This window comes from Heterocephalus glaber, unplaced genomic scaffold (assembly GCF_053883595.1).
Source record: "Heterocephalus glaber isolate CG9 unplaced genomic scaffold, H.glaber_assembly_v1.0 deba00001004, whole genome shotgun sequence".
Classification (NCBI taxonomy): Eukaryota; Metazoa; Chordata; class Mammalia; order Rodentia; family Bathyergidae; genus Heterocephalus; species Heterocephalus glaber.
In genome coordinates this window covers 6,381,228-6,403,313 of record NW_028258179.1, presented here as the reverse complement: position 1 = coordinate 6,403,313, position 22,086 = coordinate 6,381,228, and the positions used below count along the sequence as shown (strand labels likewise).

Genomic DNA, 22,086 nt, shown 5'->3' with positions numbered 1-22,086 from the left:
AAGAAAAAACAGCTATCAAAATTTTATGTAATGTTTTTGTTTCATTAGCATTTGTTGATTTTTTATTTCTGGTAAACATTTCCATTATATCCTATTTTAGGGATTTTGTACTTCTAGGTATTAGGTTTACGAAATACATATCTGCCTTTTTGCTCAAATTATTTCCTTTACTTATGGCTTTTTGCATTATCCAGTCTTCTTAATATCTTGTATAGATTATTGCCTGAATTTCTCTAAACTCACCAAGCTTTCATCTAAATGTCAGAAGTTGTTTTATTTCTTTGCAGTACTTTGATTTGGACTTCAGTCCTTGCTTATGTTTTGGGAGAACCAGGTATCTACCAAAGCCTGAAGGAACAGAATATTTATTCTTACCAATGTCCTGTCTATGTCAGCATTCAGAGTTACTGCCTGTCACTTTCCATGATGATAATTTTATTTATGGCTTTTATAACCTCTTGGTCAGAAGTTATTACCTGGGTACAGGCTATTCAAATAACTTCCTATATGAATGAACCTATCTTATATTTTCCTTCTTCATCCCTCCCTAGTTACACTGTAAACCCTAAAAGAATACTCTTGCCCAACCTCATTGTCGGTTTTCTTGGTACCTGGTTACCATTTGTACTGCTTCAGGTAGTCATTCTTTTACTTAAAGTACAGACTCCTGCATATATTGAGTTGACTATTCTCTGGTTGTCCTTTGTCAATAGTTTTCTCATTGCCACCATTTGTTGGTTTAATTGTCACAAGCCTTTTTTAGGAGATACCTCATTGCCCATAGATCCATGTGTCAACTGGAAATGCTGCTTCATTCCACTTACAATGCATAATTTTGGACAAATTGAAAAGCCTATATTGATAATAATTTGTTAATATGCTGCCGTCTTAAAACTAAACCACTTAAAATAAAAATGATGATCTTAGAAACAGAAAGGACATACCAAAAAGTGGGACTAAACTGAAGCTCTTTTTCCCTCTAACTTTTTATACTTTTCCAGCATAATTTTGGGGTTATGCTATAGTTTATTAAATAGTGTTTTCTTTTAAAAACAAAATAATGCCAAGAAGTTCATATGCCTATTCAGGACTACTGCATAAATGAATGTTATTAATGCAAAAGTGAAACAAGTTAACATGGGACCATACTGACGGGTTTTTTGCCTAAACAAAAAGGATACAAAATGTTATATAAATCTGAGATTCCACCAACTTTAAAATGTGAACTTAAACATTTTATCATATTTTAAAAAATAAAAACCATTTTCTTAAGAATTGAGAGGTGGGGCCCAAATGAGAGCTGATTAGGCCCTGAGGGTGAATGAACAGATCCATGCCACTGTCCAGGGAACCCATTCATTAATGTGGGAATGGATTCTTTACCAAGTTCTGTCCCCCTGCTCTCTCTTCCCTTCTCCTGCCCTTCTGTCTTCCACATGGAATGATACAGTAAGGAGACCCCTGCCAGATGCCAGACCCTTGGTCTTGGACTTCTCAGCCTCCAGAACTGTAAGAAATAAGCTTCTACTCATTATAAATTACATCTGTCTCAGATACTGTCCTAGCAGCACAAAGTGGACTAAAACAATTGGCCATCTCTTTGTTGTTACATGAGTAGTGCACACACATAACTGCATAATAGATGTTCATTCTAGAAAAGGCAGCTAAGGAAAACCAGTATTTAAAATAATAGATCAGCATCCAAAGAAAACCCCAGAGGAAAAGTATATGTAGTCACAAAACTTTAAAATATATAATGCATATTTTCAAATGCAGGTATATAATTATATAATGCTTATGTTCATGTTGTCTCCTCTTTTTATGAAAACCATATATATTTTAGATGCCAACAATTATGATATTCAACATGATTGTTAATGGAAAACAGATAGATGTCCAACATCACTTACCCGATTGTCCTTCTTGTGTTGGACAATGCAAGCAGGTTCAGTAAAGGTCCTCCAGTTCAATCTTCACTTTGGATAGATTTCAAGAAATGGACTCATTAAATCAAGGAACAAGCACGGTTGGTTTTTTTTTTTAATTTTTTTTTTTTTTTTTTTGGTACCGGGGATCAAACTCAGGTCCTTGTGCTTGCGCAACAGCGAAACCACTGAGCTAAATCCCCGGCCCTAGCAAGCAGTTTTTTTGTGAGCTTTGACTGCCACCTTGTGGAAAGCAACTGCTATCTGCTATTTCACAGCCTCTGCCTTTGCTGATGCAGCTGGGGCCTGGTGCTTCTGGTCCATAATTTATCTCAGACTGAGCATCTCTCTGTTACCTGGCAATTTCTGTCAAGGCTGCGACCAGCCCAAAGCTGTGCTCCTCCAACCATAGATGGGAAGTGACATTTCCACACTTTTTCAGTATAAAATTATTTGCATGGCAACTCCATGCAGAATACATTCATCTATTTTATTTGAAGCAAAATTCAGGCATATTTTATGACACTGGCCATAAAATAATTTTAATAAGCACTATTTCCTAGGTGCAGTTATTGTAAAGAGCACTCTGAGATTTGGAAATTCTAGCTCCACCAGCAGAGAGCACTGTGCAGGGGCAGCCAGAGAAGATCCTACAGCTAGGGTGGAGCACTGTGACCTCTGCTGCCTTTGGAAGCCCTGGGAAGGAAGTTTCCTGGGGCAGCATCCAGAAACTTCTGCTGCTGGTGAAGGAGGTGACTCATGATACTCCCCTAGTACATGGTGGTGTGAAGTGCAGGGGAAGGAGTTTGCTTAGCCTGTCTAGGTTCCTGAGGGCATGTCTGGGCTGCCCAGGGTGGTTACAGTTGTACAGAACAACATCAAATTAGAAACATGGTGCAGGCTTTCTCTTTCCTTAGGTACCACTTTAGACCATGGCTAGCAAAATCCTGTCAGAAAGAACTGAAAAATGAGGAGGTCAGAACCAGAGAGGACAGCACATGACCTTTGGGCTTTGGCTGGCTCAGAAGGGGTTGGCTAAAGCAGGTATGGTTTTGACTTCAGTTAACATCTTGAATTTGAGATTGAGAAATCTTTCCCCTCTAGCTGCTCATGAGTCCCAGAGACGGAGGCAGATCCTTGGATTGTCTGTGAAGCTGGTAAGTGAGGCGCTGGAGCCTGTGAGTGATCTCCCAGGGATGAGGAACAAGCCTTAGAGAGTACAAGAGGCCAGTTCTGAACCTTTGCACTATCACTCATCAGAGCTGTAGAAGAGAAAGTTCTCCAAAACTTAAGAAAGAAAAAGGACGAGAAAGAAAACACTTAGCCAAGGCCTCAAGTCTCTGAATGTGTCAGTTTAAATGTTTTAAAACTAAATTATGACTGTAAACACAACGTACCAAGGTCCAGCATGATAAATTTCTAAATGCTCCCAAAGGAGGAGAAGGAAGACCTCTCAGCTGTTGGTGACAATTGGAAAAGCTGCAGATTGTGTAGATTCACTGGTCACTTGCAGCAGGCTCCGGTCTCCAGGGTGCAGATTCAGATTTCCTTAGGGTACAGAAGTTCATGAGGGAGAGTCCTTCAGACCAGCATCGAAGGAGGGCAAGGAAAGAAAGGAGCCTGGACAGCTCGGGAGACAGAAGGGCCCATTGGGGCTGTCCCCCATTGGACTGCAATGGCACAACCGACACATTCTCATCTGCATCAGTCATTGGATTTGGGCAGCCTGGGGCAACATGACCTTCGGAGAGGCAGCTCTCTGAAACCAAATCCGGGAAGAGGCTGCCAATTAAGGGCTCAGGAGGACAGCACTTCAGAAAGCTGGAGCATCTTTTAGAGGAGTCTGGGTGGTATATCTCTTGCCCAATACAATACATTCTATGGACACTTACATGAGTCCTGAGGCTTCTCTCACCTGCTCCTCCTCAAATTTTTTCAGGACAGCATGAAAGGACAGTGAGCCCTGCTAAGGGACCTCCTGGTGCTCAGTTAATGCTTTTAGTATTAATCATATACCATGGAAATCACATCAGCACATGCACACAAACAGGGCTGTTACGAAGTTGGAAACACTTTTCTAAAATATCAATCATAAAGCGTTGCCAATCATAACATACAGACTGAACTAGTTCCCTACGAGTGCTAGAAAAATACTACAAGACTGCTATCAAGAAACAGAATATGCAATCATAAATAGAAAGGGAAAGGCTGAGGGACTAATAAACATACCGAATTTTCCCATTTTCCTGGGTTCTGTGTTTATGGTTCTGGGGAGCATCTTTCACCATATTTTGTGTTGGGATTTATTTCTAATTTTAATTTAATTTTTTTAGTCTAAATGAACCTTTTCTGGCCTCCTTCGCTGCTGGTAACGGCCTGCTCTTTCCCGCCTGCCGCCCCCTGGACCGGATTCTGGCTGGCAGGAGGGGTTCACGCGTGGAGCCGCGTCCCACCCGGCGGGGAGACCCAGACAAGTCTCTGAGGCGTCTCCAGGCCGCGTCTGTCACAAGTGCCCAAGCGGAGGAATGATACGCGAGACAATGCTTGAACGCCCTCCCACACGCCTCAAAGAACCACCGGGGCCCTCTGGCTCCGATCGCAGCTGCTACGTCGCCCAACCCAAGGTTCACTTCCGGCTCATTTGCGCCCCATTTCCGCCTGGCGAATTCCAGGGGGCGGGGATTAGCAGCTAGGAGTGGATTGGCGAGAGAAAGCGTCAAAACCGAGACTCGTTTGAACTACCCAATCAGCGCCCGGTCCTTCCGCTCCGGCCAATAGGAACCCGAGAGTCGGGCAAGGGGGCGGAGCGGTTTAGTTGAGCGGCGCGCGCAGAGTTTGAGAGGCGGTACGGGTTCCCGGCCGAGTGGGCTCTGGGTCTGGCGCGCGTTATGGAGCTCCAGGGCCTGGAGAGCGAGTGGGCAGCGGAGGACCCGCTGCTGCACAAGCTCAGCGACAGCCGCCGCCGCTTCCAGAGGCGCATGCAGCAGCTGATAGCGAAGGTGGGAGCCACCGGCCCGCGGAGGGTTGGGGCGGACGAGGCCCGGTCTGCGGGGAGGGCTGGGTGCGGAGCCGGGAGCCGGGCCGGGGCCTAACGGACGCCCCTTCCATCCCGCAGTACGAACACCCCTTCGAGGACGCCCCGCTGGTGGAGATGTCCACGCTGACCTACAAGACGCCTCAGGGTACGAACCATCGCCCCACCCCCGGCACCGGTGGTGGACGGGGTGAACAGTGTCATCGGGGGTTCGAGACGCTGCCCCGTCCTCTTTGGAAAGTAGCGCATGTTCCCCCCGCTCGGCACCAAAACATTACTTGTTCCCTTGAACCTGTATTTATGTCCGGCAAAAGTACTTGACACATAGGTGCGTCTTGGTTTTCGTGCCTCTGGCCGGCAGAGTTGGCTTGCTGGCTTGGGCCGGTTGCTTAGCTGCTCAGTGTCTTAATCTCTTTCTGTAAAATGAGGAGAATGACAACAATAATCTCCCCTGAGTGGAAATGGTAATGGTTGTGGAGAGCCCTTGTGAAACTCGGAGCCGCACTGGTCACTAGTAAAGGCGGAGGATGGCTGTTTGTCTCGTTTTATATGTAACCATCTTTCTTGAGGTTCTGAATGCTGTACTGGAAAACTCAGAAGAAACCGTTTAGTTTAATGGTTGATGTAAACTGCCTTAAATCTGATGGATTTGCCTGATAAGTAGCTGGAAACGATTTGCAGTGAATATGGGTGCGTCCTCCCAGATGGCCTTACTACCAACATGCCTTCGCGTCCTCCGGAAAGCAAATATCACTTTCTCCCTAGATATACAGGCACAAAAGGTTCAGAAGGCCCACTCTTGAATTAACTGAAGTCTTCACTTTCTGTTTAGCTGACCCAGCCACACTTGGGGTGAAAAATTTACACAGGCAGAAAGTAAAACATTCTAGCAGCAAATTTTACTGTGGTCTGGGGCAGGACCCAGGGTTGTAAAGGAATCATCCTTGAGGGTGCCATCCACCAGCTTTACTGTGTTCCGATGCCTGTCCATGCAAGGATGAGCGTGGGCAACCCTGTTATTTTGAATACCACTAATTTAACCAGTGAAAATTCTTGGGATGCCAGTTTGATGCAAACAGCAGTCACACCTGAGTATGTAGAAGACTTCTGGAGAGCTGGGTAACCCACAGCTTCCTGGGGCCACCAACTGCAGTACCGGATACTGACGCAGTAGGTTTGTGTATCTAACAAGCTTGTAGCTCATTTTCATGGCACAGGTCCCTGTTCTGTTGTTTAGTCTGAAAACAGTTAGTGGCATGGCCTTTTGAGTGCTGCAGAGCCTCCTTGTACAGTAGTATTGATCCCCAATTTAAGACAACACTGTAGAACATAGATTGGGACCAAATACACCGTGGTGAAGACAGCAGAGAAGTAGTTGTCTGCCTGTATTGACAGCTTACCATGCGACCTATATTTATATTTATTTCTTATTGTTGATTTTCAACTCTGCAAGATGGGCACTGTTCTTAGAATCATCGCAATAAAACATGGACACAGGACAAAGAGGGGAAGTCACTTTGCTGGTGTCACTTAACCAGAATGGCAGACCCTTGATTTGACTCAAGAATCCATGTGCTCAACGTCACTACCCCCACAGTGGTCAAGAGTACAGAGTCAGCACTGGCTGGAGTTCACATCCCAGCTGTGCCACTGGGGCAGGTGGCCTGGGCTAGTATATAAGAGTCCTCCTGCCTGTGTCCATCTGTAGGATGAGCATGCTAAGTCCCTGTCCCTTATGTTCAGAGGGACGTGCAAGCTATGTATAGGTGGGTTGTTGTGAGTCCTTAATGAGGTATACTTGGAAAGGGTTTAAAATAGAACCAGGAGCATAGAAAGCACTGTGTGTTTTGCTCCTGTTATCATAACAACCATCTCAAGCCTCAAAACAGGTTCCTCCTTTCTTACTAACTTGAGTTTCCCTAGGAGGTCTCAGGAGAGAATCAGTATATTGCTGGGTTCTGTGAACTGGTATGTGGCAGAGCTAGGTGCACTTGAACTCCAGAAACTGCCCTGAGCTTGGGCTTGCTCCATTGGTACACTGTACAGGTTGCCCTGAGGAAGCGCTGTTATGTCTAGATTGTTCGTAAGATGTGCTTATTTTATAAATGCAGTATATATATTGCCCTCAATAAATGTGTACTTTAAGGACAGTACCTGGCATATCTATGTTCCTCTTTTCATTTAACTTTTCAGGTCAGTGATATAATTTGACGAGCTTCTGCCTGCTAGGTAGAAGAGATTTCTGTTAATGAAAAATTGGTCTAGTCTTCATTAAAAACCTTGGACTTCACAAAGATGAACAACAGGCTGTCAGAAACCCGTCTTGCTTTTACTATTACATCCTTTGTGTACCTGTCACTTTGGCTTTCTCTGAATGCAGATTAAACAAAACTTAAGTATTGAGAATTACTTAACTTAAATGATTATTGTTATTTCTTTTCCTAAGGATTGAGAATTTGGGGAGGAAAACTAGTGAAGGAAGTAAACAAAGGACAAATCCAGGTATTTCATGTCAAATCACATGGCTTGAATGCATTGTCGTGGAGAAGTGCTGATGTGAATGAGCTCTGGTGTGAGCGAACCCTGGTGCCAAAAGCTGCTGGAGACCTTGGGAGGACACCTGATTTCCTTGCCTTTCGCCCTGTTCCCCTGTTTGAGGACTTGCTGAGCATTTCTTCTGCTGCCTGGCCTCTTTGTTGCCCTGTGTTTCCTCCATCCTGGGCCGCAGGGCTCTTGACCACTGGCTTTCCTGTAGGGAGGCTGAGCTAGCTGGATGACCTCCCATAGGCCCAGCTGGGAGCCCATTATTGAGTCCTTACAGAGAAGACCAGATCCAGCTTCTCTGGGAAAGGAAAGGCAAAGAAGGGAGATGGGCAGAGGGTAAAGTGTAGGGGATCACAAACTCTTCCTTCTGAGTTTTTCTTCCTTTTGAGAACAAGGTTTCTAGGTACCCCCCATCCCCAAAATGATCCCAAGGCTCTGCAGCTAGTGATCTATTATGATTTTACTGGGTGGCACCAATACAGTTTGCCTTTCTACTGGGAGACTACTCAGGCAGCCTTTGGCCCAGGTAGCTTTTGCACAGTTGTCTGGTATTCTATTAATGCTTCTCACATGCCCCTAGTTCCTCCTTGTGGTCACAGGTCAGGAAACCAGTGTCCACAAGTGACAGCATCAAGGTTAAGGTTACCCAGCATTAACAGCAATTCTAAAAGTCAAGCCTTCTTCTTGATGAATTATTTCAGCCATAGAAATGTTAGAAATACAACTACTTAAATTTAGCCTGACCTCTGTGTATAATCCATGTTTAAAAACACACGTTTTAAAAATCTTTTCCAGTTAGTGTATATGGGAAACCTTTCTCTTCATTCGTTTCATAATTCAGTCACTTTTCCTTTAAAAGGCCGTGTGTAAGTATCTTAGGCTTTGCTAGCCCTGTGTCTGTCGTAGCTACTCAGCTCTCCTGGAGGGGAAGCGCCCATAGGAGAGGTGTAAATGAGCAGGCGTGACTGTGTCCCAACAGCTGCATTATAAACCCCGAGTAGCCCTCGGGAACGTCCAGGGCCGGACCTCTTCCCAGGGCTAAATATCTTCCTTTGCAGTAAATACCGAGAAGTGGGATTAGGAGACCGGAGGACACTCCCTTTACTCATCAGACTGATGCTAGAACGGTCCTGGTGACAAAATGTTTCTGTCTGGACATTTAAGGTTTTTACTTCAAATGAGGGAGGACTCCTGCCCAGTATCTGCAGAATTTCTAGACCTTTCCTTGGGATTAGAAAATTGGGCATAGCTGTGGTCACCACTCAGACAGCCACAACCTCACTGGAATCACTGTCAGTGACAGTGTCCAAATCTGCCTTCATCTTTTTCCCAGAAAACCAGTGCTCAACCTGCTCCTAAGATCACCGCTGTGGAGGTGGCAGGAGACAGCAAACCTCAACACGAGGCAGTGTCACTGGGGCCAAGTGGTGACTTTCTGGAGGAAGCTCTGGGCTGGTGCCCCTCGAAAGGGGGCCTCCCCAGGATCCGCCTCCTATTCTCACAGGGCTGGTGCTTCCTAATGTGCTCTGGCTGATCTGCTGGCTCGAATGCTCGAATGTTCCAGAAGCCTCGCATGGCTTCCTGTCCTATGTTGAGGGAAGGACTATGGGTTTAGGACATTCCGGTGGCTTAGGACAGGCTCTTTCTCAAGCATGTCTTTGTTGATTTTTGTACCTTAAGGACCCCCCTGGGAAGCCAGTGGACGGGGCAGATGACCCTGGGCCAGGGCAAGGTGATAAGCGTCTACGACCCCACACACAGGTCCCGGGAATGGGTGAGTGTGGCCTTGGGTCGGAAGGGAGGCCGAGGGGACCTGGCCCAACAGATCTCCCCGCTAGGAGTTTTGGGGCCCTCATTGTCGGTTTTTCTTTTTTCTAAGGGTGTTTTAAAAGCTAAAGGCATCTTCACGCAGCCTGTCACAGCCTCCCAAGCAGGGGAGGGTCAGGGAGCCATCTCTGGCCCAGTTAGGCCTATCTGTGGTCCCCGCCCCCCATTTAAAAAGTCAGTGTCAAGGTTTGCTAAGACACAGCTGCCCTCAGGCAGTTGCGAACGCGCTCCTGTCGCAGAGCTTGCTGCCACTTCCATCTGCTGTCCTTCATCCTCTCCGTGGTCGCGGGGAGCTCCCTTCCCGTGCCATGGGCATCTTGCTGGCCCTGCCCGATTTTCTCACAGGCCCTGCCTGCCCTGTCAGCCTCCCCGCTAGCCTGGGCCCCCGTCAGCACTGAGACTTGCTCGGTTGCCCGTGGCACGTGAGGCGTACCTTGCGGGTCTTCCCTGCCCCGTGTCCCTGTCTGCTTGCTGCTCTGCTCCGTCCCTTTCCCACCTGCTTCCTGTGAAGCATTCAGGTTGGCTTTGCCACCGGGCGGCCTCTGTGTGCTCCCTTCCTGTCCAGACCCAGCCGTCTAAGGGAAGAAGGCCAGCGGCCAGACCCGCCCGTCCTCAGGCCCCCAGCCCCAGCAGGTCCCCACCACTGCCTGGCCTCTGTTCACGCCCCTCCCTCATTCCTCATGCCCAGAGCATTGGCCTCCTGTGCCTTTCGGGGTACTGTGAATTGAACCTAGGGCCTTTGTGCTGAGCTACATCCCTACCCCCTTTTTTCTTTGGAGGTAGCGTCTCAGTAAGTTACACGGGCTGAGCTGAAACTGGCAGCCCTCTTGCCTAACCCTCCCAGAGTGCTGGGATTGCAGGAGTGGTCACCACTCCAGACGCTGACCATTCCGGACCCGCTCTCCCCGCCACACAGCTCCTGTCCCGGCACCTTGTCTACAGCAGACAGTCGGTAGCATGAGTCAGTCCCATATGACTGGTACAGCTCGTCTTTGGGGTAGGATTAGAAAGAAAATCTCAATGAGGATATTGACTAATGGGATTTTTTAAAAACCTGGTATTAACCTAAGTGCTAACTCCTTAAATCTTTAGATCCAAGAATTTCCCAGACTTGCTTGAAAGGATTGGAAAGAGGGCTACCCTGTCGTGTGTGGTACTCACTTGTACCTATGGCCATTCTAGCTCACAGGAAATTGAGTTACACTGAAGACCCAGTCCCGAGCCTTGTGAGCCCACCCCTCCAGGAGTGGCTCCTGGTGACTGTGGGGAGCAGATGGAGAACGTCCCACCATCAAAGGGGTCTGCCGGGCAGTGCTGGGTGCGGATCTCAGCTTCTAGGCTCAGGCTCAGGCTCAGGCCCAGGCCGAGGTGCTGCTGGTGGAAAACCTGCTCCCACTTGGTGCCGTGACTCAGGTGTGTCCTGCCGGTCCCTGCAGTCTTGACAGTGACAGGTGGCTGTGCCCTTAGTGGTAGGGAGCACTCTTGAAGCAGTGAGATTTTTACTGTAGAACGCACTCAAAATGATACAAAATCCGACCTTGGTAAGAATGTAGTTTTTCCTAAAAGCCCGGCTTGCTTTTTCCTTGTTTACATCTAGATTCAGAAAGCAGTGACGCTGAGGCAGCCTCAGACCTGGGGGACCTGTCCGCCTGCACCTGGACGGTGAGCGCCACCCCCTGGTCTTTGGTCCCCTCTTGATTCCCTGAGCCGCGTGTCCCCCTCAGCCTAGCACTTGGCAGCCAGCACCGCCCTCAGTCCTGCCCTGCCTTGCTGGCCCCATGACTGTCAGTACTGCGGGAGGATTTTCACTCTGCGGCCAGGCACCCGGGGTCTGTGGGCCCTGACTGATGGCGCCATGCTGATGGCCCGGGGCAGGCTCACCCTGAGACAGTGTCTCGGGAAGTATTTCCGGGTCACCCTTGAAGCCCACATGGTCACAAGGTCAGTGGCCCAAACGATTAGTACCTTTGCTGTATCCCGTGCCGAGTGCCCCAGGAGTCCACTGTCTGCACACGGTCAAAGCCCCCCCAGGATGGGTGAGACTCAGAAGCTAACCCACCCCAGCCTCTTTCCCAGGTGCCAGAGTAACATGTGCCCGGCTCTCCGCTAAAGACGCCCTTCGTGCAGAGCTGCCGTGGCCCCGTCCTGTGACTTTTATTGTCTAAATGGAAAGCGAGGTGGTGACCCTGGGGAAGGACAGCGGAGACTTTGTGTTTTGTCGGCATCAGCAGTGAGGGGAAGGGAGCCCGTTGTGTAGAACCGGGGTGCAGGCCCAGGCCTGCCGTGCAAGTGTGTGGTCCCCTTCTGATCTGGAGTCCCTGGCCCAACCTGCACAGGTACAGGAAGGAGGTGGGGGTCCTGACCGTGTCCAGCGGGTGAGGGGTGGGATTTCCAGCCACCGCTGCCCCGGAGCTGGAGCACTGAGCCTCTTTCCTTACGTACTTACCAGCTGGGTTATTACTGAGGGTCTAGTCTGAGCTCTCTCACACACATTTAGATTGTCTTATTTTTTCTGTTCCAAGTACCTCCCAGCTGGTGTGTTTTTGATCTTTTTTTGGGTGGTTGCCCTGGGTAAACTCCCTAGAGTTAGACACTGAGTCAGTGAATTTTCTGAGGGACTGCACCACTTGGGGAGAGGGGTGCTTTTTGGTATTTTGAGAGTCTCACTATGTAATTTAGCCTGGCTTTGAACCCACAGAGATCCTCCTGCCTCAGCCTCCTTAGTGTTGGGGTTATTGTCATGCACCACTGCCCCTGCAGAGGGCTCCACTACCTTGAACTGCTAACAGCAGGGACTTAGAAAGTGACTTCCAGGACTTTCATCTAAAGATTGTGCCCTAACTAGTGAGCTTGCTGGGATGGTCCAGAATTCCTGGCAGCTGTCAGGAACGTTGACTGCTCTTTCCTGGCAGCCTGCAGTGCCTCAGAGCCCTTTGAGAGATGAGCTAAGAAGGAAGTACCTGACCCAAGTGGACATCCTGCTCCAGGGTGCCAGGTGTTTGGAGGTAATCGCTGCTTGTGTCTGGTTTACAGACTCAAATCATAAAGTAAACGCTCTTCAAGTTTCCCCCCGGGGCTCAAGGCCCGGCCGGGCGGTCCTCACACTCACATGCTTGGCAGCAGGGGCTACCAGAGATGCGGTCTTGTGGAAGGGCGCCAGCTCCCGAGGCCACCCGTGGGGGACCCCGCGTGCACCCGGGTCTGGACGTCCTGCGGCTGGCTTGTCATCACTGGCTTTGATTCCAGGGTGCAGCGAAGGGAGTCAGGAAGGACACACCGAAGACGCCGGCCCTGTTCCTGGCCTCGCCTGCCATGCCTGCCCCTGGTACGTGTGAGCAGCTGATTGTCTCCCTCACTCTTCATGGGGCTCAGCTCAGTGCCGCTCGCGCTGTGTATGTGCCCTGTTGTTCGCCAGGACGTTTATCATCTTAAACTGTCGGGGACACCTGCACATCCTAGAAAGCGTGCAGAACTTTAAAGGAGCCATTTTTCCCTCTGTAGTGTGGCACGCGAGTTGCTCACTCGCTCTTCGTCGCCGCCTGCCCGTGTGAGCATTTCTGATTGCCCAGGAGCAGGGGCGTGCTTCAGTGGACGCCCTTCTGCTGCACCTCGCAGCTCCCATCTCATCCAGCAGCTCCATGGCCCTCCGCACACGCAGTGTACACTCACTGGGTCCGTGGGTTCGGCATCCCCGAGTGCTCCACATGGATCTAGAATAGGGTCAGTCTCCTCCCTGACTCCTGTGAGTTCAGAAACCTAACGCTGACGCAGTTCAGCTTCAACCCCTACGCCATCCCGCCCCTGTGGTCCTTTTCATCTGCAGCAGTTGAGGACCCAGCCGGGCCGCACCCACTGCGTTTAGTTGTCACCTCCAATCCAGGGCAGCTCCTGTCATCATCTTTCACGGTGTTACCCGTCTTAGATAGGCCAGTGGCTCTGCAGAGGTCCCTCAGTTTGAATTTGTCTGGTTATTTCCTGTGGTTAGGTTCCTGGCAAACATTTTTGGCGTAAATACTGCCTGTAGGACACTGTGTCCTCCCAGGACATCTCCTCAGCTTGTACCACCAGTGCTGACTGGGGAGTCAAGGTGGGGCCCAGCCAGCTTCTCACTGCAAAGACCCCGAGTCCTTAGGCTCCCCACGGAGTCTTTCCCAGAAAGGCTTCCACCCGGCACTTCCGGTGTCCAGTGACGATTGCTTGAGGTGGTTGCAACCCAGACTTCTGGCTGCTTTTTTTTCTGCTGTTTGGGGCTCTGTAAGAATCGTGGACCTTTGTAAGATGCGTGTGTTGCAGTCTGACCAGCGTTCCACGTGGTGCTCAAGTAGTGCTGCATGTAGGGTGGAGAAGCACCTCGGGCTGGCTCCCAGGTCCTCTGGCCCGAGTGCCTGGTTCCACGTTTGCCTCTCCTCTGTCCTCTGTCACCAGGCCCGACAAGGTGTGCCTGCCTGGCCAGTCATCCATCCAAAAAGCTTCAGGGTAGTAGCGTCTCTTGACACTCCTCCACATTTCCGGCCAGCTCCCTCATCCTAACAGTGTCCACTCAGGGTCTACATGCAGAGCCCTGTGCCCAAAGTCATCTGGGTTCTTTTTGCTCTTTCCATTATCAAGTTGACATACAGGTTCACTTTTTTCCTCTTTGCATTCAGCTTTAGGGTTTTCCCATTCTCATTGGTTTGGTTTTATTTTTTAAACATACATACAGTATTTCACACGGAACCGAAGTGGAGGCTGGGTAAAGAGCAAATGTGGGAGCCTGACTGCCCTCTTCGTCCCTCCCCGTGGGTGGCCCTTGCTTGTGCTGAGATTCTGGTCCTCCTTCACTTTTGAAGTGACAGCCACCTAGACAGTCGAGAGGTGACGAGCACTCCTTTTGAGGTGACATGGGGAGCAGAACTCTAATTCTTATAGCCAAAGAAGGAATCTTGAAAAGAGTTTGTTCCTAAATATTTGTGTTTTTGTATTGTTTAAAAACGCAATCCGAGCCAGGGGTTTAGCTCAGTGGTTCCACCGCCTGCCTCGCAAACACAAGGTCCCGAGTTCGATCTCTGGTACCTAAAAATAAAAACGCGATCTGGATGTCCTCTTGCACTGGGTGCCTGCACACATGGGGCACTGAGTGGTGATGCTTCTTGACCTTGTGCGCTTCTCCCCAGGATATTCTGGTGACGACTCGACAGAGAGCCTCGGTAATGCGGCACAGCCTGCTCCCTCCCCCAGGGCCTGGGGTCCCTTGCACCCTCGCCCGGCAGACCTGGCTATAGCCCCCAGCAGTCCCAGCTGCTTAAGCACCCAGTCCTCTGAGGCCAATGACATCTGCAATGTGACGATCAGTGACTTGTACGCGGGCATGCTGCACTCCATGAGTCGACTGCTGAGCGCAAAGCCATCGTGCATAATCTCCACCAAAACATTCATCGTGCAGAACTGGAGCTCCAGGAGGAGGCAGCCCCGGAGGAGTGGGGTGCAGATGAATGAGACGTACTGCAAAGGGGCCAGGCCCTCCCGGAGGAGCACCAAGGAGCGGTCCACACCCTACCCAGAGCCCAGGAGAGAGAGGGGGACAGTAGGAGACTCCAGGAACTTACCTCATGTTCCTTGCCCCAAGACAGGCTTCGAGTTGGAGAAGGCTTTTCTTGACGAGAACAAACCCCAGCTCCATAAATTCGACCCCAGTTGGAAGGAGCTTCAGGTGACTCCCCGGAAGCGCTCCTCGTTGACTTCCTTAGACTTCAACATGGTGCATCTGGATTGGGAAAGCCGACTCATGACCTTAAAATGGTTAATTTCACCTGTGAAAAAAGTTTCTCTACCAAGAATGCCACAGGGCTGTGCAGAGAATCGGTACAGGGAGATTGGAAGCCAATTCAACAAGCTTCATCAAGCATGCTGCCCAGATCCTGGGAAACAGCTTCCTCGAGCCACCGGACGCTCAGACTCCTGGGCCTTGGCCGTGTACAGAGGTGGCTGTGTGAGTCCTGACAGTGCACGGGGCTTGGAAACATGCAGGCCAAGGCTACCTTTCAGCAGAGCCAAAGCTAAAAGCCTGAGTGAGACTTTTGAACACCTGGGCACAAGATCTGTGGAAGTGAGTGGAGGCCCACCAAAGAGGGCTTCCTCTTCCTCGATTTCCAAGACCCATCCACCACCGAGCCCAGGCCACTCTCTGCAGACATGTGACCTTTTTCAAGGACGCGATTCCGGAACCGTGAGAAAGGCAGTGTTGCCCAACCAAGCTATTTCAGTACCAAGGACAGAACCACCGAGCTGTCCAAAGAGTCGCTATGATGAAATTAAAGAAAAATTTGACTGTCTGCACCAGAAGTATTTCCAAACATCACCTCAGCAGGGGAAGGTGCTGTCACGTGTTGCCGTGTCTGCAGATAAAGCCGGGGCGGAAGTTCAGTGCCCAGTGGGAGACAGCTGTAGAGAATTAAGCCTGGACACTTTCGTCTGGGGCTTCCAGTGGTTCCCGAGAAGTCTACCGGGCTCATCTGCAGTTGAGGCTCAAGTGTCTGCAGGCACAGCCAGGGGGGCTTCTCTGATCCCCGCAAAACGACGAAGGCTGTCAGACCCCCAGGTCTGTGGACTCCAGAGCAGGGGAGCCGCTCAGCCCCTGCCAGCCCAACGGGTAAGAAAGGTCTACACCTGCTTGTCAGTTTGGGTATTTCATGTGAGCAACAGCTCTGGAGGTAGTGGCTTTTTAGGCATCAGTCTCTGTTTTTGGTTTATTTGGGGGGATCCTCGTGCCTGCTAGCAGCAGAGGCCCACACTTTGAATACTGAGCCACGCCCCAGACCCCGGCCACTTCTGACCAATTCCAGCAGGACTCATGCAAATGTTCATTTTCCAGGAGTTCCCCCAAATTCTTTTCCTTCCTCTAAAGTCAGCGTTTATATCAAGAACATGTTTCTGAGGAAAATGCATCAAGGTGGAACTAAAAATATTTCCTTCTTGAAGGAAAGAAATTACACATTTTCCATCAGATTGATTTAGGGTTTTTTCCTAAAAACCTTCACTTGTTTGTTACTCTTTTAATCTGTCAGTCTGGCATTTCCTGCTCCTTTATTGGACCCTCAGAAAATAGCTGTGGTAAGGTGAAACCAACCTGAAAATCCTGACTTTCTGACCACTTCCGGTTCTGGCCTGCAGCAAGTGGCCGGTGTCGGACTCGCGCACCTCCAGGCCTCACTCCCACCCTGCCTAGGGTGGACACCTCGGGAGACCCTGGGATGCTGAACCTGGAGAGTGACCCTCAGCCCCCAATGCAGGTGGACGTGTGGATGCTCTGTCTGCCAGCATGGCGGCGGCTGTCTATGATGGCACCGTCTTCCCCTGGCCTTGGCCTGGGCCTGTCTGCCTGGAGTCCCACCCTCCTGTGCCTATGTGACTTTCCCAGGACAAACCAACACCAGGTGACCTTTAGCTGTGGCTCTTCTGAGGCCTCAGGTCCCAGCTGCTGCTTTGTGGAGGTGACCTTGTGTGACAGCCCGGAGCTGTTGCCAAGCTCCCTCCCGCCCCCACACCCCAATTCCCTGGTTCCTTGCCTCTGTTCTCAGCCTCAGTGGCTTTTTCCCAGGCAGCCCCTCCCGCCTGTGCCTTTTAGTCGCACTGCCCTTCTACCCACTGGGTCCTCCTGCACCTCGTCCTCAGCTCCTCAGCCACTGGCCTCCTGCCCTTCCCCTTTGGGGTCGTGCTGCTGTGCCAGCGCCCAGGCCCCCCACCTTGACACCTGCTCAGCCTGGGCATCCTTCTCTGGCCTGTGTCCTTCCATGTCGGGAGTGGTGTCACCGCACCTGAGCAAGGACAGTGCCTGGCTCTGCCCTCGGTGCCCAGCAGGGCTGCAGAGCTCCCCAGAATGATACCAGGTCTCTGGCCTTCGCTGTGGGTGTGCAGGGCAGGGACAACTCTCCATGAGCCGTGACTGCATGAGGAAGGTCAGTGGCCAGCATCAGCCATGCTTGTGCCCTTGACCATGCTGTGCCTTTGTACAGCTCACCTGGGTCCCCACGAGAACCCCTGGATGAGACAGCTGCCTCCTGACTCATATTCGGACTCCTTACAAGCAAGAAGCACAGGCGACGTCTTGCTAACTTCTGATTCACACAGGCAGTGTGAGCCAGGCCAGACAGAGAGTGTGTGTGTGTGTGTGTGTGTGTGTGTGTGTGTGTGTGTGTGTGTGTCTCAGTACTGAGGACTGAACGCAGGACCTTTGAACTGAACTGTATCTTCAGCCTTATGTTTTGAGGCGTGGCCCCACTAAGTTACCCACTCTGGGCTTGAACTTGTGACCCTGCTGCCTGGCCTCCTAGAATGCTAGGATTGTGGGTGTGTACCACCATGTGGGCCAGGATTTGAGATCCCAGGGACTTGCTCACTAGGGTGCACCTGTGTGGGAAGAGAGTTCCCTTTTTATTCTAAGATTCCTTAAGTTCTTTATTAATCCAGTGGCTTTTTTTTTTTTTTTTGGTACTGGGGATCAAACTCAGGTCCTTGCGCTTGCGAGGCAGGCGGTGGAACCACTGAGCTAAATCCCTGGCCCAGTGGTGTTTTTTGTAATGGGCGCATATATCTGAGGACACAATGGAATATAAAGCAGTGAAGCATTTGGTGGCTGGCTTTGGGGTTCTAGTGGAATTTTACTGAAATCATTTTCTTTTGTCTTTTTCTTCTAGGGGAAAGAATATATCCTTCAGGATGGAAGAGAAAAATGATTTTTGTTAGAAAAATTCAAAAATTAAAATGTATAGCCAGTTTATTTTGGACCCTCTTCCCTCTTGCTCTGTGCTTCTTGTTTGTATGTTTCTTGAATTTTTTCCTCCAGACTCAAGTCTTGCCAAGTTGCCCAGACTGGCCTCCTCCACCACATCCTCCTGCCTCAGCCTCCTGTATAACTGGGATTAGTCATGAGCCATGGCATCCAGCTGTTCTGCTTTCTTGGTTTTTGTCTTGCAGTATTGGTGATTAGGCCTAAGGCCTCCAGCATGCTGAGCAAATGCTCCTCCACTGAGCTGTGCCTCCAGCCCTTACTTTAATTATCAAGAAAGTATGAGGATGTGGTTGACTTATCCATCCTTAGCACAAACTCAGGGAAGTTGTCTCCATCAGATTGAACTCTGAGTTCGTGGTTATATGAATATGGTCGCTCTTTTTTTTAAGACTAGGTCTCCCAGGCTGGCCTCAAGCTCATGCGATCCTCCTGCCTCAGCCTCCCTAAGTGCTGGGATTATAGTCATGTGCCACCATGCCCAGCTTCAATTTAAATTTCTAAATCCAACCCGCCCAGGCCTATTTTTCTCAGGTTTCCTTTTAAATTTAGTCATGTCCTGAGAATTCTCCCTTTTATTTCCTGTTGGGTTTTTTTTAGAATGTTTGTTGAAAACCCTGCATTTAAACCCTAGATACAGTGATCCTGGAAGGAAGCTATGGCTGCTTGATCTTTTAAACTCAGATCCCCCTGTACATAGTTTCTTCCATGTTAAAGACAGCAGACTGGAATATTACTCGCCCATAAAAAGTAATTCCTAGTGCCTGACAGGATTTGGATGAAACTGTGTTGTGTTTCAGCAATCCGCGTTAGTCCCAGAACGCTTGGGAGCCACAGGGCATCCGTGACTGTCACCACCGCATGTTTCTGTTGAGTGTTTATGATAAGACACCATATTTTAATGAATTATTTCTAATATTCGAAGAACAGTGGCAAAATCCATGACCTGACCATCTGGAGCAGTAGTTGTTGATACCCTGCTGTCTGTTATAATTTTATTTTCAATAAAAGGCTGAAGATACAAAGAGATTACACTGTCCCTTCCTCCCCCTGCCTCAGCAATTCACTCCTGGTGTCGCCTGCTCCTGGGCACCGTGTATCACTGAGACCATAACAGGCTGAGTCAATCCAGGCTGCCAGAGGCTTAGAAACGAGCTTATGGTCTCATGGTCCCAAGCTGCAAGGCAGGCCCCAGCAGGGTCAGTTCTGGTGAGGGTGCCATGCTGGCCCGTGGGCAGCTCTGTGTGCAGGGAGGAGGGAGGGACAGGGGCCCTGGTGTATTGTGAGAGCACTCAGCCCCTCCTGAGGCCCCAACATGGTGACTCATCGCCTGGGTACCATCGTGTCGGGGTCAGGGCTCCACCCTGGTGGGGCGACACCAGTGTGCAGCACATGGAACTGGGGGGCAGCTTCGGCAGACAGCTGGGCCCGGACTTGCCTTGGCCACACGGAACAGGTGGCAGTGGGCACTGGCTCATGGGGCCCCTCATTCTGGAGCTCTCCTTGGGCCAGCCGCTTCCTGGGACACAGTCATCCTCTCTCCACCAGGAAACCCGTCGCCCTGGCCAGGGGCTGCTGCGGGGCCCAGGAGGTAGAGGTTTTGATGTTCAGCATCCAGCGGGGGAAGGGGTTGGGCGGGGGTTATCCAGTCTGCAGGTAAAGGACCCCCAAACTGGTACAGTGTCTGCTTTTAACTTGCACTTAAGGCATTTGGTATTGTGGTTCTGCAGCTTTGGTTCACTTACAGGTTCGCATTTGCCGGGAACTGGCACATGTAGGTGCTGGGTTAAAGGTGTCACCCTAAGAACTGCGTTGGAAACTGCGAGGGACCTCTGCCCAGGGAAAGGATGAAGGCATTTCGGGTAGGAGGCTGATTACACAAGTCTGGCCCTGCCCCACCTTCTACCTCGAGACCCTCACCAGGCACAAGCTGAAGCGGGAGCCAAGCCCGTGAATACAGAACAGTGAGCTAAGCAAACCTCTGCATAGTTAGTTCATCTCAGGTATTTTGTGATAGCAACGTAAAAAGAATCCACTGGGCTTCTCTTGTCGGTAGAGTTCCCTGTAAGTAGTTTACTCCCGTGTCCCAGATGTTGGGATAGGAGCACCGGTGGGCGGCGCCTCTGCACCTTTCTCGTTGCCTTCCGGGAGTCTCCCGGTGTGCTCTGCCCAGCACAAGGGGGTTTCCTCATGTCACCGCCTCTGGGGCTGGTGCCACCGTGGTGGTTGTGAACTTACAGCATTATGCTTTGCTATCTGCCTCCCGTGAGGTCCAGCACATCTTCCTGAGGACCTGGCTTGTCTAGGGTCCTCAGAACACTGTCCTGCTTCCTCTTGTTGGATTTGAATCCATCTATACGAGCCAATCCAGTTTTGTATCTATTGCAAATAAGTCCTACCTATGATTTCTCATTTAACCTTGGCATTTTACTCTTCAGAAGTTACCCTTTTCCATGGACAGAGAGCTGAACCCTTTACTTTTTCTGGCTGCCGTTACCTTCTCAGGATCAGGAGTACTAGGTGGTCTGAGGTCCTGCTGCTCACGTTTCATCTGTGATCCACACAGGCGCGGGGCTCTGGCTGCACAGATGTGCGCATGAACCAACTGCCCCCCTCCCAGCTGTGCCAGCGGTTCTCACGGTCAGCAGAGGCATCTCGTTGCCTGGGAGGAAATAGCTCTGCTATTTGTTCCTTAAGAGCCACAAAGATCCTCCAACAGCATCTAGAGAAGCCCTGATGGAGGCCAAGTTGGGCTGCAGAGCAGACCCCCATTCTCTGAGGGGACCCCTTGGCGCTGCCTTCAGTGCCTGCAGTGGGACAGCTGGTAACTGGTAACTGGACTGTTCCATCGATGGCCTTAGAGTAGGAATCTCTTCCTTGTCTCCTCCCCTCTTCCCCGCCATGTCTCCTGGACATGGGACTGATTTCTCCTTTTCAGCTCTCAGCCATTTCTGCTCACCCTCGCTGGCCCGTTTCAGCAGCCCAAACACCTTTGATACCCTGAGGCCTCCATAGGAAGGGTGAGGGGAGGCCTGGTATAGACATCGCTGCCTCTGTGAGGCCCACTGGGCCAAGGGACCCTGCCTGGGGGCTGCTGTGTCCTCCACCCTGGCTGCAGCCCTGTGTCATGGTCAGCTGGGTGCACACCTGGCTTTCCTTAGGAATGAGGTCCCTAGGTAGGGGCTGGGCAGTAGATTGGCCTCCCCTGGCTACCAGGGCAGGCACACGGTCAGCACATGAGAAGCCATGCACAGGAAGTCAGATGGGCTCGGACCTTCTGGGCTGACTGCTGTCTGACACACTCTGGGGCAAAGCAAAAAGGAAGTGGCCCATAACAGCTGATGTTCCCTTTGCCCCTTCTCTGGGCTCTAGGATGCCATACCCTCAGTCAGGACCCTGCAGTCCAGTGGCAATGCAGGTTTATTTCAGCAGGAGGAAAGAAAAGCTTACTGATTATTTTGCAAGGTTTTGATTAAAAACTAAGTTAAAAATTGTTTGCATTGCTGTAGAAGGGTTCGGCTCTCAGGTCACAAATCACATCTCATGTTTGGAGCACCTAGGACACTCCTTCAGGCAGAGCTGGCAGCCAAGGCCCACTGCAGCTGTCCAGGACTTTGAGGGTCTCCAGCGCTGCCCCCCTGACGCCAGGGTCCGAGTCCAGCTGCAGCTCCTGGAGAGCTGAGAACAGAGAGGAAGGGGTCAGCCTGAGGGCAAGATCATACACCCTGTGGGCAGCGCCCCTGAGCTGACTGTAGGCCAAGGCAGGACACCACTGGGCAGGGCCACCTCGGAACCTCCTGGATGCAAGGCCAAAAGTCAGCAGGCTGAGCTGTGCCCCACACCCATCAGAGCCCCTCCCCAGGACTTCAGTCCCCAGTAGGGGACAGGAGGGCCACCCACAGAACCTGAGTGCAGAGTCCGATGGAAGCAGCTCAGTCACAAATGGGGGAAACAACACAGGATGAAATCGACTCTGCCCACCCAGTAGTTGT

The 22,086-nt window shown here is 50.6% G+C and overlaps 2 protein-coding genes across 13 annotated transcripts in view; one reads left to right on the top strand and one right to left on the bottom strand.

The window, feature by feature from the left end:
• The window catches only part of Trpm8 (transient receptor potential cation channel subfamily M member 8), a 139,834-nt gene extending 135,274 nt beyond the window's left edge, over positions 1–4,560 (bottom strand). Inside the window, exons 1-3 of one of the 11 annotated variants that reach the window (XM_087209472.1) lie at positions 4,155–4,560; positions 3,323–3,473; positions 1,911–3,212 (exon numbers count right to left, since the gene is read on the bottom strand). The gene's annotated coding sequence lies outside the window, so the exon portion shown is untranslated. Of the gene's footprint in view, positions 1–1,910 lie in introns of all 11 variants that reach the window. The other 10 variants (XM_021247317.2, XM_087209477.1, XM_087209473.1 and 7 more) reach the window with 10 other exon arrangements.
• A 164-nt stretch (positions 4,561–4,724) lies between these two features.
• Hjurp (Holliday junction recognition protein) lies at positions 4,725–19,123 on the top strand. Of its 2 annotated transcripts, XM_013066987.3 has the most exons (9): positions 4,725–4,924; positions 5,041–5,107; positions 7,406–7,461; positions 9,184–9,277; positions 10,928–10,992; positions 12,243–12,335; positions 12,577–12,655; positions 14,484–15,958; positions 18,003–19,123. In XM_013066987.3, exons 1-9 carry the CDS (start codon positions 4,814–4,816, stop codon positions 18,039–18,041), a joined length of 2,079 nt encoding a protein of 692 aa, XP_012922441.1. In that variant the 5' UTR covers positions 4,725–4,813; the 3' UTR covers positions 18,042–19,123. The 2 variants fall into 2 exon arrangements, with proteins under 2 accessions (XP_012922441.1, XP_087065610.1); XM_087209484.1 differs by lacking the exons at positions 7,406–7,461; positions 9,184–9,277; positions 10,928–10,992; positions 12,243–12,335; positions 12,577–12,655.
• Positions 19,124–22,086: the final 2,963 nt, after the last annotated feature.